This window comes from Micromys minutus (assembly GCF_963924665.1).
Source record: "Micromys minutus genome assembly, chromosome: 19".
Classification (NCBI taxonomy): domain Eukaryota; kingdom Metazoa; phylum Chordata; class Mammalia; order Rodentia; family Muridae; genus Micromys; species Micromys minutus.
Genome location: NC_137954.1, coordinates 21,442,185 through 21,462,346, shown reverse-complemented (window position 1 = coordinate 21,462,346; position 20,162 = coordinate 21,442,185). Strand labels below are relative to the sequence as shown.

Genomic DNA, 20,162 nt, shown 5'->3' with positions numbered 1-20,162 from the left:
GTGCTTAGGGACATCATACTGATGTGTTCTGAGTGGGTATTTTTCCCAGTCTCTAGTAATGCAGAAAATGATGGTAGTTATAATAATATAATATTGTTCACATAACTTCGAATTTCACAGTGAGTTTGTCTCTAGGAGCATGGCAATAACATTTCATTCCGACTCCCGAGGAGAGTTTGTGTGCAAAGAAAACAAAGGTGTGTGCTCTGGGTACTACTTGCCTCCAATAGTGCTTACTCTGGACCTGACACTTCATTGCTTCTTGGTAAAGTTGGACATGGGTATTGAAAGAATAATATTCTCAGTAAAACTTTTCAAATAACAACAGACACAGGAGTCTTGTCAGAGGTTTTTTTTTGTTTGTTTGTTTTCTTCTTCTTCTTCTTCTTTTTTTTTTTTTTTTTTTAGCAGTGGTTGGCAAGGTTCAAATCTATACTTTAGATTTAAAAGGCACATCAACCAAATATAAGACCATTTTAGATTATAAAACCACACTTTCTTCCCATATTTTTTCGAAAAATCTTTTCACTATAGACTGCATATTGGACAGTTCTAAGGTTACTAATTTTGCTGCGTTTGATAATATGACAATACAGTTTTTTAAGAACATACCACCTTTAAAAAGATGATTATGTTATTCAGAGATGAATGGATATATACCTGATCTCATGGATAGAAATTAGTAAGTTAGCTATTCTGCAACTCTTAGTAACTACTGGATTGGGACCATGAGAAAGTAAAGGTCCTTCATGCTGTTTTCTTAACTATTTGAAAATTTTTATAATAAATTTCTGCACAGCCACTTTCCATATTATGATGTTATGTAAAGCATCAGTCTCTTTGCAGTTTGGTGTTCTCCGTAGTAAAACACAGGCAAGATTCCTTCTTCATAGGTATATTTTAAGGACTGACCTTGAAGCTGTGGTCTCTGAGGCTAACATTGTATTTGGTGTTCCTGAACACACAGACACTCTAGCGCTGAGTATGTGTGGAGAAGGAGTAGGAGAAGGAGTTCGTCTCTACCATTTGAAACACTCACAATTACAGTTTATTTCAGCCTTTTTTAATGACCCCTCCCCCAAATGAGCCTCATGTTATGAAAAGTGAAAAATGCACACAGGCAAATATTAAAGTCAAAACTTAATTCTAATTGGTTACAGCTGTAAGGGCACATGTGCTGTCCAATGACAGACACCACCCGAAGTTCGTCACTGACCAAGGCGTAGAGAAATGAGAAGCATGGGAAGGAAAATAGACCACAAACAACGGTCACTGGTTAACACACTTTATATTTAACAAAATAATTTTTTAATAATATATTCTTTTACACATCAAATATTGTTGCTAGAATCCCTTTTTTACAGTTTAGTATTTAGTGTTTATTTTTTTCTTTTTCCTCTCTCTCACTAGTTTTCAGGCACACTATTTTTCAAAGGTTTTAGAAACAGAATCAGTTTAACAGGCATCAGCTGACAAACCAGATACTGATCCCTTATTTAAACATAGTTGAATTGAAAGCCTAGAGCCAAAGGCAGAGGAGAAATGATAACACAGAGGTGACTGTGTGGCTGTAATCAAAGCATTAAAAAACAAAAAACAAACCAAATAAACCACCCAAACAAAAGAAAAAACAATAACAAAATGGCTACACCAGAAGAACTCTGATGTTCTGAGCTTATAAAGAATTTCTCAGTGACCTGGTAGTGGGAAGTTATTGAATGTTTATCCATTTATGAGAAATTCTGCCACAGTATAGCTCTGTGTCTTCCTAAAGGTGGGAAAACATTGGTGCTTGGGAGTGTTAAAGGACATACCATAGTGAAACTGAACAATCTAAAGAGCATAACAATGAGACAAAAGAAACCAAGCCCAAACCCGACATAAACAATGACAAAAATCTCCTTCTCAAGTTTGTCACAGAGGGCCCTATTGATGTGCTGCAAGCCTCGAATTCTCTGAAGACTCTTGAGGGTTGTTACACTCTAGCCTAACGAATCTTTGCTGTAAATATCAGCAAGCTCAGACTTGGATGCAAAATTTCTATACCTTGGCTTCCAAGTTGCACATTCTGTCTCTGACAAGGACATAGTAACTCCTTAAGAGATAAGGGTCAAGGCTACATGACTCTCTCTGTTAGCGAAATTTTTTCTCAGTTTTAGACCTTGTTCTTGTCATTTATTGTAATAATAATAATTATTATTTCTTTCCAAAAATGTGGGTTTTTGGAACTGGTATTAGGCAACTCCAGGGCAAAGAAAGCTGTAGAGCACAAGTCTGTCTAGACATGGGGGGGGGTATGGAGTGCCTTTGCTTTTGAGTGTAGACATAAATCATGCAGAATTGCTCATGAATGATTCATGGCTGTCTCTATGATATATCCATAGTGGCAACTGAAAGGCACCAACCTCGCAGCAAATTGGTGTTCTAAAGGAAGGCGGCTGGATGCTCTTCCTTGGATGGCACCAGGATGGTTATTCATATCATCACACGAGCACAGCGTGTGTAAAAGTGTCAGGTCTGGTTCGTGTCAGCACATTAATTTTGGAAATGACAACTCTTTCTTGATGACAGGCAGTGCTTCCAGGGAGGAGAGGCTGACAATTTGAAATGAGAAAACTAATTTAGGAGACGAAAGAAACTGCTGTCCAGAGAGTGGGTGTTAGAAACATCATTTGACAGGGAGGAGATTGACCCTTGGGTTACTGTTTGTGCATGATCCAAAAGGGCTAAGGGCCGCAAGAAAACCATATGGGTGCAGTTGGACCTGCCAAGGCCATACATGGCAGCCATGATGTCGCTGAATGACATAACTTCTCAAGCAGGTAACATTTTGTTCCCTACCCACCCCTCTTGAGGACTTTTGGCTATGTCTGGGAGGGGGCCATTTGGTTGATATAACTAGGTGGGTATTCCTGGTACCTAGTGGATAAAATCCAAGAATGTCACTTAGCATCCTAAGAGTGGGCAGCATAACCCCTACCAATCTAGCCCCAAATACCAGAGACTGACATTGAGATATTCTTCCTTGTAATGTGGTCCTTCACAGAAGCCACATGAAACATAGATTAGGGGTGGGAGCAGAAAACAAGAAAAAAGACAATTAGAGAAGAAACTTTGAAGTTTCCTAAGGACCCTATGAGATCTGCACCAAGGTTTTTAGGACAGATAGTGGAATAAGTGACTAGACCATGTGGTCTCAGAGCTGGAAAGTTTGCACTGGAGGTGGCATCAGATACCCTGTGTATTTCTTTTAATATTAATAATATTATTATTATTTTTCATTATTAGACTAGCAGCATTACCAGGGCAACCTTAAGACTCTTCAAAGGTTCTTTTTAACCACTTAGTATCTATTATATACATTAAAAAATGTTCAACTAATGAAATTGTATTGTGCAAGACTCACTCTACCCTAATCTTTAATTTACATCAGCACTTAAGGTGGAAAGAGTGTCCTGAATCTGGATTTTAGATTTAGGGCTGAGTGTTACTGTAATATGGCAAACACAGTCCTGAACCATAAAAACTGTTGTTTATAGGACTGGCTGTCAGCCAAATTGGAACTTGAAAGTCAGAAATGTTTAGAAAGATTGATTCACAGTGGGGCTACTCACCCTGGTTCTGGTATTTATATTGCCTGGTGACAAGGTGGGCTTTGCTGTGTGTTTAATTATAAACCAAACAAGAAGCTGGCATCATGAAGAAGTTTGGTGATGAAATGCAACAGTTTAAATTACCCATCACTGTGGGTTCTTCAGTCAACTCATGGTGTTCTTGCTCACCTCTTGGTTCTGATAGGCAGTTTCAAAATTTTCTGTATGAAATGTGTGGGGTGTGAGAATCAACAGTGAGCCCCGATATATTAGACAAAAATACCCGTTCCTTTCCTGAACTTCTGAGAACCCAGTTTACCTCTCTGTTTCTTAGCCTACAAACATAACCACCCCCAAGAGAGCCAATGCTTGTACACTCTTCAATCTTTCCCCTCCCCCAAAGTTTCTTTATCAAACACTTCTCATGAAAACACAAAACTTTACCATGTAGTCCAATCTGACCCCTTTAGATTCCAAAGGTAGAAAACATACAAGAGAAAAATGTAGGGTGCACACCAGAGTAAAGATGGAGGCCGATCAAGGGACATGAGCTGGCAGGTCAGAGGCATCACCTGGGAAAGAGCCTGTACAAGGCTGTTTTCTTTCTTTCTTGTCCAAGAAATCTTGGTTGTCTAGTCACCATCAAGCAATAACAATTAGAAAAGTGCTTTAGACAGCTATATGGTATGTGTATTTTATATAGCAAGAGAAAGAGAGAGAGATTTCCTCTTCGTAAAATATTCACTTTTGTCAACCCCAAAAGGTTTTGCTGGTGACCCTGTTGTAGCTGGCAGGGGTTTGTTTGCTCATTCTGTTGCGTGTGATACGTGTGCAGTGTAGAAGCCATAGCATCCCCTTTTAGAACTTGTCACCGGTCGGGAATTTGCCCTACACAGTCTGCTTGCCTTGGCATTCGCGCTTTGAACACTGAGCGGGTTTCCACCAGTCCCCGTTGTGACAGTGACAGATGTTACAGTCGTCCACTTTCACTTCAATGCCAGCTGGAATTATTGTAGTTCCTGCAAAACAGTTTGGACCTGGAACACACACATGTATTAGTTAGTGCATTAAATCTGGGGGCCTTCTGTCTACCCTCTCTTACTGCTTCCCAACAATAAGTCCATTGCAAACCAGGAATTCAGTCAGGCTGTGCCAACAGCTTGTCATCAAGGGGTCTCTAGTCCATCTCTTTAGAGTCAAGCTTTCCACCCCATGATCTTTAGCATATAGCTTATCTTTCCTATGTATTTCACACTGAGAGAGAAAGGGGAGAGAGAGAGAGAGAGAGAGAGAGAGAGAGAGAGAGAGAGAGAGAGAGAGAGAGAGAGAGAGAGAGACAGAGACAGAGAAAGACAGAGACACAGAGACAGAGACACACAGAGAGAGACAGACAGGGAGAGACAGGGGTGGAAGGCAAAAGGAGGGAGAGAGAAAGGGAGACACACACAGACACACACATACACACGGGGGGGGGGGAGAGAAAGACGGCTTATCTGTTTATTGTCTGCTTACCAAGTACATAATGGATTAAACTTTATTTGCTTTGTCTTCTGCGTATAGAGGTGGTGAAATGTCCCATGAATGGAGGATTGGCACACTTGGCCTTACATTGTCATATGTACCCACGGTGTTTTCTCCCCCTTCATGTGGAAGCTATACAGCAATGAACTTGTTCACTCCCCAGATCCTGCCCAGTTCCAGGAATCCCCGCTTGTTTCTTGATAACAATGAATAATTCATGGATGGATGATTTATTCATGTCCTCAAACAATCTTTGTTAGAGGTTCATTTGATTTTTATAAATGGAGTTCCTTTAATCTGTTGGCTATCTTTTTTTCCTTTTTTTTTTTTTTTTTTAAGGAATGACCCAAATGGTTGGCTTTTGAATGTCAGCAGAAATTTTATTTTACCTTTTCAGGTTCTGAAAAACTTTACACAGATGACCCCTGCTTGCTCTAGGTAATACATGTGTTTGTGTCTGCCTGATATCTGTCTTTCTAATGAACCAATCTTATCTAAGTTAAGACAAGTTTCTGTCTCTTGTCCCTCTATCCTTTGTTTTTTGAGTTATTTAGTTGCTCACTTTTTTTGTTCTCCTCATATAAGGATGCTAATATTCTGCATGGTTATTTTCCAAGTTGAAACCATATTAAAAATGTCTTCCCACGGCATGGTTGACTGCAGAGGAATCGTACAAATTATTGATCTTAGGAGTTATTTGTTGTTGAGTCTCTGAGAGCCCACTGGGGTAAAGAAGGGGGTGCTGGGTTATGTCCAGTGGGGATTTGTTATGGCTACTGGCCACAGTCGTTAGCCCAGTGGTAATCTGGTGACATGTCATTGTCAGTGCCCTGATTTCACTTTCTCAACAGTTGCCCAGAATGTGTAAGATTTTCTCTATTGCCAAACAAATGAAATCAGAGACTATCTGTGAGGCTTGCTTTTGCAAAAACTATAAGTACAAGGTTATGATGCACATTTGTCATGAAACATCTAGCATACGATAGCTGTAACACGCTTTCTTCTACAGCTTCTCACTGTGTACACTACACCAACAGTATTTGTGCTCACATGTCTGTCTTTAATCTGCTCCAAGCATCTAGAGTACATGCCAGAACATGAGGAACTTTGGAGAGCAAGGGCAATGGGTCAAGTGAAGTCTGGTGATAATTAAGGATTGTATGGTTTTCTGCCTTTACCCGGGAGGCTGCTTCTTGTTCTGATTTGATGATAAGTTCTTGGCCATCTTCGACTTCTGAGTATTTCACAATTATAGTGTTAATTGCATATATCTAATGGTTAGTTGGTGGGCTAGACTACCTATGTGACTACAGTTTTAGGGGACTTCAACCCCAGACCGTGAGTTTCTTCTGAACCTGGAACTGACGTTCAGAACTTGGCTCAAAGGATGTCCCATAGTGTAGATGCTCTCTCATGCCTGTTGCTCAGACGTGCTTTCTGACAGACACCTGCCTCCAACCAGTCTCTTGTGAGGACACTTGTAGCTACAGAAACAGTACTAGACCTGATTGATCAACACTGTCTGTCTGGAGTCAGCCCAGAAAACTGAAGCTTCCTCCTGTACCCAACCAAGATTTTCATTCTAACTCTGTATTTTAACTTTTCCAGAAGAAAAAGAAAACAATTTAAATCATCTTTTAAATACAAAGATATACGCTCAACAGGCAGTCTACTAACTAGTAGGAATTTTCACCACTTCTGAGATGAAAGAAACATCTTTCTGTCTCTGTCTCTCTATCTCTGTCTGTCTGTCTGTCTCTCTCTCTCTCTCTCTCTCATGTGTGTGTGTGTGTGTGTGTGTGTGTGTGTGTGTGTGTGTGTGTGTGTGCACCCAGATAATTGGCTGTCTCTCAGAATGCTGGAAACACTGACTGATAGAATAGCAGAAAGCAGGTAGAGTGTATGAGAAGAGACTCCTTGCAAGTCACTTTATAGGTCTAGAAGAGATATTTTGCTAGAGTTCTGTTTTGTATTTGCTTCTTTCTGACTATGTCAGGAGCATGCTGTCATAGGCACTCACTTGATTAACCTCTATTCATCTTTTCTTAAGAGTCATTTAGAATTTGTTGCACTTTCAGCCCAAGAAATATTAATTATACTGATAGGTTGAACACAAATGAAGGATCTTTTACATGTGCCAAGACTGGCCAAAAACCATTGCATGGGAATAATGCAGTGAGCATTCAGCTGTCTACCTAATGGCTACAGGCATTTTGCAGAATCCAGAATTCTTGTTTGATCTCCTTTAACTTTTGTACTACAGGAACTTTATTGGTCCTGTTCTTTGAATCTCAAATGTGACCATAGCAAATCTTGAGATTTCTGTTAAAAGTAATATGCTTAAAAGCAATTTTGATAATTGTCAGAAGAATGGTTGGCACTATTTAAAAAATGTTCCAGTTTTAGCTCTGTCCCCAATACTGGTAGCAGTAAGTGCTAATTTTCTTTGACCATGTGACTGTTCCTCATGAATTCCTTACGTAGACCATCTTCCTTGCTTCTACCTACCAAACTCCTATTTGGAGGTTGCTCTCATTTTTATTTTGTCTCTATGAAGGGGTAAATTGCTCAGAAGAGCCAGTTCAATGACAAAGCAACATATTCGAATATGTAGAACTTGTAGACACTCCAGAGGAAAGGAATGAAAATGGTTAAACTGAAGGTTGACGAAAAGGACCTGTGAGGGAAGGGTTAAGGGTTGGAATCATTTTATGCAGAAGATAGAGGAACAATGACTCCTAGAAAGTGGTAGCTTAAGAGAGGAAAGGTGGCCATCGGACCACTTCTTGCAGAATCTAGCCTAATAGAGGAGATACACTGATCTCCAGTGATCTCTCTCTCTCTCTCTCTCTCTCTCTCTCTCTCTCTCTCTCTCTCTTAAGAGCTGAAACTGAATGTGGCAGTTGCCCCAGTTGTTACTGAGCCTAGAGTTAAGCCTTTATCTGATTAGCATTGCCAGAATTACAGTATAGAAATACTCGCTTTCAGATGGAAGCATATGGAGATCCTTTGTTGAGCTCTTACTTTATGCTGGAATGTGTCTCCTTCTGCTTTTACAACTATCTAGAGAAGGCCCATGCTCTTTCTCACATGACATTGAGCCTCAGAGGTTACAAGCCTGAGGTTACAATCCTGGAATGTGGTGTCACTGAAATATGAATTAAAATCTCTGTGACCTATAAGAGGTTTTCAGTTGTTCATCAAAACAAGTTGTATTCTAAAAGTGTGCTGTCAGGTTTTTTTTTTTTGTTCATTCTGAGCTTACAGTCAAAACATAGAAATCCAGGCATTTTAAATGCATATGGGAAACACATAGAAATCCAGCCTGTTCAGGCATTCTGAACGCATATGGAGGTAGGTATTGGGATTTGGACAGAAAGAAACAAGATTGGTTTCCTTCAGATCATTATTTATTTACTGGTTTTATGTTGTATATTCAAATGGTTTCTAACAAGCATACTTTGTTTAAAAACTAGAGAAAGTCTTCTGTGGAGAAGCTGTGTGCACCATCACGCTTTGCTTAAGGTAGCATCGTCATTTCCACTGTTGTCGTATGCACAGCGAAACAAAGATATTTATGATTAGGAGAGGATCAAATTGTGGTTCTGTGATTTATCATGCATGTGATCTTTGGAAAACATCTTGTTATCTAAATACAAATGGGAGAACCATGTGATACGGACTCAGGGAGGATTCAACATTTTGAGAAAGGGATAGGATTGGAAATTGGATTCTTTGCTGAGACTAGTAGCTAAGAGAAAAGAAGGGGAAGGGAGAAAGTTGAAAATTTTTTTCCCCACGAGACAGAAGAATATTCTCTACTATTCTACAATTCTTTGAGCATTTATTTTGCATATCTATAAAACAAAACTAGCTTAATTTTTCTCACAGTCAAAAATCATTCCAGAGAAGTCTTATAAGAAAAAGAGAGAAACGTGTGAAACTGAAACTCTCTGGAGCTATGGCTGAGGCAAACCAAACACTCTATCTTTTAGGCAACACTTCCAGCCTCTCATCCCAGCCTCTCCAAGGTATCACTAGACACATGCATAGAATATCTTGTGATCAGAGAAAAAGCACTTGGAATGCTTTTTTTTTAAAGCGTTGATAATATACAATCTTAACAAAACCAGACAAACATAGAAGGATTTCTGTCATATTTGTGGTTATAGGGACCAAAAAGATTTACTCAGACACTGATAATTTCCTTAAATCCCCTTATAAAAAGGCTGCATTGGAACGATGGGGATAAAAAGAAGTTGAGAGCTGATCTGATCATACATCAATACATAGCTACATTTGCTTGTAATGATAAACACCACACAATGAATTTAAAGGCAAATATTTAATCTGATAAGTGCTCTTTAAAAAACAGACAGCTGTGAGTTGTAACAAAGACCCCGGCTCAGTCTAGTGGAAGATAGTTTGTACTAAATAAAGTAGGGGTGGAGAGGTGCCCCTAAGGAAAAAAGAAAAGACCAGTGGGGTCCAGTGGAGCACACAACAAGGTAGTAAGAAACTGGCTGGGAAGCAATTAGATACTGGAGTCCAAGAAGAAGTCATGAAATATCCAAGAGTTTTATGATCATTTTAACATGAGTTTGGTGCCTTGAAACTGGACACAGTAAATGTGCTTACGTGACCCAAATCAGATCAGAAAGTGTCACAAGTCAGAGTCTCATTTCTACCCTCTCTACTCTAGATTTCTCAGCCTGCTGCTAGACTCATATAGCATGTTATTCAGTAGGGGCTCCAGATTCTAGGCTGTTTACCGTATTAAAAACTTTATACCAGTGCTCTGCTCTCCCTCCATGCATGTGCTTGTGTGTGTGTATGTGTGTGTGTGTGTGTGTGTGTGTGTGAGTGTATGTGCATGTGCTTGTGTGTGTGTGTGAGTGTGTGTGAGTGTGTGTGAGTGTGTGTGCATGTGCTTGTGTGTGTGTTACCTTGAGATGAAGACACTAACGATGTGAATTTTGCTGGTGTCATGACAGGACTTTTCTACAGACACCTGTGGATGGCCTAGAGAGGACAAATCTTGGCAAATGCAGGGCTTCTTCTGATGCTGCAGTCTAGCAACCTTACAGGCATTGGCAATGTGTTAAAGAAAATGGGAGGAAAAAGTCTTTCCTCCTTTGTTCTGAGACATTAAAAAATGCCAGTTTAACATTTACATTAGTTTCAGTAGTTAGCACATGGGCTTGAATTAATTGATCAGATTATCCTTTACAGAAAATAAAATCCTAAGGGGAAAGGCACCCCCCACATCCCCCACAGAGATGGTGCGATTTCTAAAAAGAGAGGACTGGAGAGCAGAAATAGTTTTAAAAGAGTAGTTGTGTTGGCCTCAAGAACTGCATGCAAGGTAAGTAGTGTGCAAGGTAACTGAGACACGGTGTTGCAGAACATACTGGAGGAACCAATTAGGTAGCAACAAAACTAGTCCTTGGTAATTTTAAGAGAAAAGTGCTCTTATTGGAGGAATAGCTTTCCAAGAGTAGAATTTGGTCCTGGGAAGTACACTTTTTTTTTTTTTTTTTTGTATTTTATAACCATAAAGGCATCTTGGCTCCAATGAATAGCACAGAGGATAACTGGGGTGACAAGGGGACATCCCAGAAAATTTTACTGCTTATCAATACAGACCCTCTTAAGAAAGCTAGGCTGGCACTGCCATCTTTATCTGAACTTTATGCTTATAAAGTAGAATGGCTTCCTTAAAAATTCTCACTGAAAACAACTTTCTGCTCTTTAATTGTCCTCTGTAGATTATTTCAATCTCTAGCCTTGATTTGAAAGTTCAATATTGGCACTTGGTGTCTTTTAGAAATTAGTTGCAAATGATCTTCCTGCTGCATAAATGAGGCCAATTCCTATTGCACAAAGTCATAAACATCCTATATTTATTTGGAAGATCATCTAAATCATTGTTTGAGTGAATAGTATAGGCTTCTAGGCTTCAGTTTGCGATTGAATTGGATTGGATTATATTCTTCCTTCTGATTTTAATTCTCTGCTTCACCAAATCTGATGGAACTTAGTGTGCTCTGGAAAATCAAATAGGCTTTCTGATCAGGTGGGCCTATTTTCTATTATTAGAATATTGGGGAAAATGTCGATAATAAAACCAGCAATTAGAGATGAACACAGTTAAAAATGGAATAGAATGCCTTCACCCTTCCTGGTGTGACATGTCCCAAGGCCTTCTTAGACAGAGAATCCATGATGACATTCCAGTTGCCAACAAGAACCTTGGCCTAGAGAGAGGGATGGTTCTCTCCAGTCAGTCAGCCTATGTTACTTCCAAACCCCTTTTTATTAAACTTGAAAACAAAAAGCTTCCTCAGATTAAGGAGGCAAGATTCAGGAAGGATTATTTTCTCAGAGACTGCCCTGAAGGTGACTGTTAATCATTTTATTTGAAAATTCAATATTGCCAAACTCCCACACACGTCTGAAGATGCCAGAGAGTTTTCTGGCCTCTAAACGTGTAAGATTTATAGGCTGGTGTTCCAATTAAGTAAAATGCAGGGGACAGAGCCCAGAGAGGAAGAATATGGTCATGACACACAACAAGAGAAAGCTGGCCACTCATTCTATGGCCAGGCTAATTGTCCATCTTTGAGCATGGGATAATATTCAGGTTCAACAGTAACTGTCTCCAGCTCCCCAGTCTCACCATCTGCTTAGTCCACTTTTCAAATTTGCCAGTGTCCCACTTCATTAGAGCTGTGAATGACTTTTAAGGCCCCATCATCCTTCTCACTGCTTTCCTAAGGCAAGTTAGTGTTCACGTAGTCCCATCCAATTTATATATGAGGATGCTGAAGTTCAAAGAGACAGATAAAGCAGAGAATTAAGACCCTGGAGCTAGACAGCTCCCATTTCAGTCCTCCTTGGGCACTGGCCGGCTCTATTAACTAAGTGTTTTTAGCCATGAAGGGAATTATAACAGAATAAGAGAACCTATTTCATCGAGGTGTTGAGGAGACAAATAAACTTCCATTCCTAAGGCATCACAAAGACTGTACCTGTCATGTAATGAGGCTGAATGGTTATTGCTTCTTATCATTCAGCTTATTGCTGTCACCTGAGCTGCAAATGCAATAACTTGGGTTAGGTCATCAAGTTCAGGCCCTTGAACTTCTGCCCTAATTCTTTTCTATACTGATTTCCAAGAATAAAGAAAGACATTTCTTGCACCTATGTAGATTAATATTTGTTTCTAGACCAAGTAAGCAATATGGCAATAAAATCTCTGTGGATTTCTCCTGGGCTTGTTTACTGTTAATCAGAGAAAGACAAGTGAAGAAAACACAGATAATGACTCCTAGAGTGGGCCAAGGGGCTAGGTACTGGCGTGTGCTGTTTGCTGATTGAATCATGACATTTTAGGTAAATGATTTGCAGTGAATTACCAAGACTGCTAACGGTCAGTGATTTTTGTCAGAAAGAAAGGGCATGGGTGTAGTGGGGGAAAAGTTCAGGTTAAAGGTTAAAAATGAGATTACAAACCAAGTTTTAAAAAATAGCAGAAATAGACATTCCATATAAATTGGTATACAGTGAGAAGTTTTGTTGCTTTACTGCTTAAAAAAGGATCAAATGGAACTTTTTACCTACAACAGATTGAGCTGATTATGCTATCCTACTCTCTGGTTCTTCTGCCATCATTGAAAGGGAAGAATCCCAACCCACTGGTGCCTTGCAAGACTTCTGTGAGCCATTATTGACTAAGTGTGGATTTCTTGCAGAGGAGTGGGCACAATGTGATTCTAGTTTGACAAGAACAAATGTAGATGAGCAGAGGTCCGCACATACGTGGACAGAGGATTGCAGGCGGATGGAGCAAAGAATCAAGCACAGACAACGTGCTGTCAATGTGGCTTGTGTTTCTAGGGGAAGGGGTTGCTGATGAACAGACAGGAGGGAGGTAGTCAGCCGGAGAACGAGTTTAAAAATTCTGCAGTAAGGAAGGCATCAAGGCATATTTATAGTTGGTTCTGTGCAGAAGAAGAAAGAATAAATTCTTATACTAACATGTGTTTTCAAAATCAATGTGTATGCCCAATGATGAGTCTCTTTCTCCTTAAACTTTGTTATTGACTTGATAGTGCAGCTGTTGTGTCTTGAAAAGGATGTAGTGAGGGCAGGCATAGAAAAGGGCAGAAAAAGGAGAGTCCTGTTGCTCTAGTTTCTTTGATCCTGAACCTCTAGGGCTCTAGCTCTCCACTGGGAAGATACTCTCGTGTGTGGCCAGGCAGACTGGAAACATGGGTACTCTAAGGAATTATCTACTCAAAGTCTAAAAAGAGCATCTATCAAATTTCAGCTCGTGTGTTATTGGACATAAAGCTCAAAGAAGCTGAAATAGCTCATTAGTACTTTATATTGATTATATGTTGATGGAAGGTGAAATAAAATATATGTTATATATTATTTACATAAATATGTATTATTAAAGTTGACTTTATCTTTTACCTTTTTAATATGGCTGCTAAAATTAGATTAAACTCATACTTGTGGAGCTGGAGCCATGCTCAGTTTGTATGTACTTGCCTAGCATGTAGCACGCAGGAAGCTCTGGGTTTACACTCTCGTGCAATTACACGAAATCCCAAGATTCATGCGGGCAGAGAGAGAGGAAGTTCAAGGTCATTCTCAACTATGTAACAAATTTGAGAACGACTTGGGTTACATGAAGTCACTTCTTAACCCCTGCTCCCCAGAGTTAAATGAATAAATATTACCCCTGTAGTTAATATGGTATTTTTTTTTTTAATCAGACATTACTGTTCTAGAGAAATAATGCCAAAATGTAGTACCGGGTCCTCTTAAGGAAGCTAGTTTTTGTATAATTTGGGAATAAAAAATATGATTTGTGGCAAGTAGCCTATCTTTACGACAGAGGAATTTTCATAGAAAATATTGGTCCATGTTCAACCTTATCACCTCTATTTCGCGAATCCTTGAAATTAAACTTTGTGGACCCCATCATACACTTTCTGAACTAGAAAATCTGGGTGTGGAGTATCCATAATCCGAGTCATTCTGAAGCATCCCAGTGGAAGCCCAAATTGAGAACTCTTGCCAGAGATCAAGCAGAGCTTGGGTGAAAGCCATGTTCCCAGAAGCCAAGGAGATAACGTAGTTAGTGTCAGTTTGGGAGCAGGCGTAGCTGCACAACGAGCGTTTCTGAAAGGCAATGAATTCAGCATGCGACAAGAACACAGGCTTTTAGCAAAGGGTCATTTCTGAGAAGAAACTCTGGGCAAGTAAATAGTGGTTAAACGGTTCAATTACTTTGAAGTTTCAGCCTCAGCTGCTGAGGCTGTCATTACTGTGTTTCTCCAATAAGTGTGATCTTTCCCCACATGACAGCTTGGGGATCAGGGAGATGTGTATGAGACACGGCATTTGGAACTATTTTAGAGGCTTTAATGACCTCACTTAAAAAAAAGGTGGTGTTCACTAGAAACAGAATAGTGTATAATTATCTTTGGATTTGAAACGGGCTAGAAAAGAATGTTACTCATCTTTTCTCAACTGGCTTATAAAGTTGTCTTTAAACCAACTTATTCTTCACGTGGTTTTTTGAAAACTCCTTACTTCATCAATCAAAGAATTACACATCTGTTCTCATTTCCTTAAACGTAGTCATAGGTGGACATCTCAGGATGTAATAAGTATGCATAACCATCTTAGGACAGAACTCACACCCTCTTAGTTGATGGAGGAGTGGTTTAGCTTGTCAGCAAAGCATACCCACAGGTATTTCCGTCATGGAAATAAAACAGAAGCATCTTAGTTATACTCAAAGACAAGGAATGCTTTAACAGAAACTACAAAAAAATAAAGATGACACATAATTTGTTTTATTATCAGAATGTATGTCAAAAGATGATGGTCTTTTCTTGTCTAGGATAGTTATGTGTCATTAGACACGCCACAGGTGCACTAGGGCACACAATGGTGCTTTCTGTGGTTCATAACTAACAATGCCCAGTTCCTACCTGAAACAGATACAATGACACGGTGAGTACAGATTCCGAAAGTTATACAATAAAACTAGTTGTCTTAGCTGTACAGTGTTAACAAACTGACAATTTAAAAATTCTACAAGCAAATACTAACCACTCACCACTGAGCACACTAAAACAATTTTGATGAGACAAATAAATGTTATTCATCCAGGGATGTTGTTAGCTACAATTGATGGCAAAATAATAATGGCATAAGGTTTACAAAAATAAAATTTAGACTGTTTATATGAAGAACTTTTTATCTAGCTTTTGAGAAAGGCCAAAAAAAAAATGTGCCCTAAGGAAGTTCAGTGTGAAGAGAAATGTCCAGGAAGGGGAGATGGTCCAGGAGAGGAACATTGTCCTTGTAACCTCTCCTAAGTGTAGTTAGTGAAGACACGGAGCTTGGGGAACCTTCTTGATGCTAAAGAATATAGGCAGAGCCAGGGAATGAAATAAAAGCTAGCAGCAAGTAGAACCAATTCCTCGGTGTTGTTAAAACGCTATGTTTGAGGTTGTGGGTGGCACCTGAAAGGCAATTGTAACTACTGGCTGACCAGATTTACCATTTGTATGTTACTATACTTGCTTCAATATAGTTACCAGCTGAATGAGCAGTTGTTACTGTGTGGAGGGAGTAAATAGATGGGTAATATTCTTGCATGAGTAAAAAATACTGGTAGACTAGTTCAGGGTGGTAGCCATGGGAATCGGAGAGATGTGGATAAAAACATGGGGAGTTTAGGAGACTTTCCCAGTGTGAATCTCTCATGTTAGTGGTAGCTGGGGCCTGGGGAATGATACAGAAGTTTCCATATAAGTTCTGATGTAAGTGCATATTTGGAACTCTGGTGAAGTAGCTGGGCTTTTGGACAAAGAGAATGGAGTCAATCTTAGAGATTTTGAGGAAAAAGGACCACAGATCATCTACACAGGATGTGTAGAGAGAAATTGCATGGCCTGAAGTGGTCAGAGAGAAGTGGGAGCCTCAGTTATACAGTCACCGGAACCAGGGTAGTGTGGACAAGGTTTCCCTGGAATGTCCGATGCTAAGAAGGTAGAACAAGGGTCTAACACAGCATTGGCATTGAAGGTGCAGAAAGAGAAGGAACAGATTAAAATGACTAAAACAAAGAAGGGGAACACATGGGAGTGTCTAATACCAGAAAAGCAAAACAAAGAAAATACTTCAGGCCCAATGCAGCTGACTTGGCCAATGAAATTAGAATTGAGCCTAAAGGCTCAGTGTGACCTTGACAAGAGTAAATTCTGAGGTGGCAAGAGCCAACGCCATTTTAGCAGGTTGAGAAAATTGGGCAGGGAGAAATAAAGGAAGATAGAGAAATAAAGGAAGCTGGGCAGGGAGGAGAAATTGTTTATGAAGCAGGAAGGGTGGGGAACATTGACTGAACAGCTTCCTTGAGAAAGGCAAGAACATCGAAGTCTATGTTCTCAGACGAAAAGCAGGCTCATTTATCAAAACAGTAGGCAATAAGAAACTGAAAGAGTTTCTGTCTGATAATTTCTAGTTTCTCTAGGAAGTAGGTGGGACATGAACCCGCAGAGAGAGGAGGGAGAGGAAGAGGACAGAAAAGGGCCGAGGCAGCTGACAGCAGAGGTATAATGGAATTGTTGAACAGGGCTGACGGCCCAAGTGAAGAAAATGGCTACAATTTATACGGTAGCAATTTGATTGCTTCTGTGATCTTTCTCTCCAGAGCTCAACAGTATTGTCAAAGGGAGCTCCGGGCAGACAGTCGGCATTTAATAGCCTTGTGACCTCCAGCAAAGAGCCCATTCTCTCGGTTCTTCCCCTCCACACTGTTTTTTCATCTATGAAGTAAGTACAAGACTATTTCCCTCCTATCCATCAGAAGAGTTATATGCATAAGGTGCTGAGAGTAATGAGTTCAGGGTACCACTCCATGGCTGCTTGCTATCATCCAGTCTTGGAGCTTGGCAGGAAAAGATGATGGAGATGCTGGTATTAACAAGAGAATGAATGCAAGAGTTAAGCTGAAGATAACGGGACCAGAAACATTGATTTTTTTTTCCTTCTGTTTTCTTCTCTGGAAATCACTAGATTGATTTGTATTTACTGGAAGTTTTCCCAGCCTTGGATTATAGTATGCTAGTTCTGCTGATAGAATCACACCATTGGTACAAATGAATTATGTCATCTCAGCTCTGTTATCCTCAACTCCTCCTCTTCGTTGGCAGTGGGACCCAACATGTACAACATTTACATTAAAAAGGCATTTTCTTTGAGAGCTTTAGCTTGAGGTAGTTCCTGTGGGCACTCCACATTCTGGAATGCCTAAGAAATGGCAACATCTTAAGGAGAGAAAAAAATTATAAGAAGCAATATTAAGGGGAACCCCCTCAGTTAAGGCAATTGTGTTTTAAGGCTGTAAATTTGCCAACTGTTTATGTTCTGTTCCTCGAGGTCTGCAATACAATTTAAGCCAGGAAAACAATCAGTTTGGTCTGAGCTAGAATTGCTGCAGAATAAACAGCCACAAAATTGAACTTTAAAAGGAACTCTCTGCATTGCCAACGTGCTCAGACACTCTGAGGTGTGATTTTTGTCTCAGAGAGCACATTTCATATGGTCATTCAGATCATGGATTGAGACCCTGATTTTTTTAAAAATCATAAACACAAATGGGTTATAGACAACAGTTGCTCCCAGGGAGGACAATGACTGAGGCTTAGATGGTGTAACATCCTTGAAGGACCCACTGACTGCTGTAAAAAAGTGAGGAAACTGACTCATGCTCTAACTAGCAAGCAATTATGAACTGGTTACTGCCTGGCATCCTGGGAGTCTACAGATCTTTTATCCCCTTTCTCTTTCTTTTCTCTTTCTTTCTTTCTTTCTTTCTTTCTTTCTTTCTTTCTTTCTAAAGATTTATTTATTCATTTTTATGTATATGAGCTGTATAAGACACTGTAGCTGTCTTCAGACACACCAGAAGAGAGCATCAGATCTCATTACAGATGGTTGTGAGCCACCATGTAGTTGGTGGGAATTGAACTCGGGACCTCTGGAAGAGCAGTTAGTGCTCTTAACCACTGAGCCATCTCTCCAGCCCCTTTTTATTCTTTCTTGTGCAAGTGATTTCTAGCTCTGAATCTGGAATGAGGGTAGAGGTCGGGTTAATTAATCTAGGTAGAAAACCTGCCTCTCTTATTTTAAAAGATATCCCCAAGTGTGCCACCTCTCCAGACATCAGTGGACAGGTGTCAACTATCAATGACATTTACTTATTCCTTTCTTTCACCAACTATATACAGTCCTCTTGACTGAGATTAGAACACCAGACATGTTTCCCAATCTTTGTAAGCATATATTCTAGCAGACAGAGAAACAAGTAGAGTTAGAAATAAGAGGTGTGTATGTGGGGGGCAGGGTTGGTGGAGGCATGATAGAGAACAGTCTCGATCAAAATAGAAAGCAGAGGAAAGCTTCCGGGAGGATCTGGGGAAGACTGAGAGAAATCTTCGGAAGTAAAAGGAAGCAATCTGTTGGCAAAGGCAATTTGCATGTCATTGTGGTGATAAAGCTGTTCCTTGGCCGTTTTAAAAGCTGTGTAGGTGGTGTGTGTGTGTGTGTGTGTGTGTGTGCGTGTGTGTGTCTGTGAGTCATTTTGAATAGAAGTGTGTGAGACTCAATTTAAATAGAAGTTAAGATGTAGTATGAATTAACAAGAGTGACGGCTTCTTTTTCTTTTTAAATTAGTGATGCTTGTGTATGTATATGCCTTTATGTGCTGGAGAAAAGGCCAGTAATGAAAGATGACAGGTTTTTTAAGAATTTCTGGGTCTTTATACAGGGATAATCACAGAAAAAAAAATCAAGATGCTAGAACCAGCTGCAACCACAGCATCACCAGGGAGCTTGTTGGAGACCAGTTATATCAGCCTCTACTCTAGACTTAACAACTAGGACCTTTTTCAAGAAGAGGAAGTATTTTTCTAACACAGTAGCTCTTAGCCTTTGTGATGCTGTGATGTTTTAAGTTATAATTATTAGGATGAGGACAGAAGGATTTCTTATTGGTGAGGAAGAGCCATGAAATGATATTCTTTCCTTTTGCTGGGAATGGATGAGTTATTTCTTGAAGGGGAGGAGTTTGTCCATTCTTGAAGCTTTGCAAGCTCCACTGGGAGAGAAAGCCTGGCATTCCTGTGACCTTGTGTGGGATGTGCACTGCTGCATCCAACCTAGGAGCCATGCACTTACACTGATGCAGGTTCACTGTTCTGCTAGGCAAGTGGAAGTCGGCAAGAAGGCAAAAATGGACTAATGAAGTGCTGGGTCTGTGTTGGAGAAGATAGTCAATGAGGATCAATGAAAGCCAAGGGTATGGGGTCAATCATAATCATCAGTAGAAAGAAGAAACACTGCATTGCTAGCAGTCTTGGGAGCTCATCGAGAAGGAGCTGATACCACTCTGTGACAGACTTTATTGTGTTTCACAGATCACCTCTGTAAAGCATTCACTGTTTTCTTCTTACCCCAGTCACTTAGCCTAGTCTGATATTGTTCTTGGCACTGAAGCCAGCCACTAACATCCCTCTGCATTACTAAATCCTCTGCAGTTTTAAAGTCCTTAAAATGAGTAGCCTTATAAAGTAGGTCTAAAGCTTTTAAAAGATCCAAATAACATTCTTTTTCATCATGAATGTGTCTATATTTTCTTTATAGTATTTATAGAGGCAAGTCTATTCTGAACACTACCCTGGATTCCATACCGTCGTTTTTGCCTTAACCTTCCAACTTCAGAGCACTTCATTCCTCCCGTGTGACTTCATTTAACCATCTTTATTAGAAGCACAGGTCAATCCCTTCCACTGTGAAACTCAAAGTAATGGGCATCTGTCCTGCTCAGATTTGTTTTCAGGAGGTCTGTAGTTGGCACAGAGGCTTCAGAAATGGGATAGAAAGCCCTTGAAGAGATGATGTCAGAGGGAAAGCAGAGGGGAGATTTAGAAAGGCTTTTCATACTACAACTAGGTTTGT

The 20,162-nt window shown here is 39.9% G+C and overlaps 1 protein-coding gene across 1 annotated transcript in view; it reads right to left on the bottom strand.

Moving 5' to 3' along the window:
* Nucleotides 1-4,481: 4,481 nt before the first annotated feature.
* Nucleotides 4,482-20,162, bottom strand: part of VWC2L (von Willebrand factor C domain containing 2 like) — a gene marked incomplete at both ends in the record, with an annotated part of 153,154 nt that continues 137,473 nt past the window's right edge. The window contains one exon of the mRNA XM_080933412.1: nt 4,482-4,630. Coding sequence (XP_080789538.1) covers nt 4,482-4,630 — 149 coding nt within the window. The remainder of the gene's footprint in view (nt 4,631-20,162) is intronic.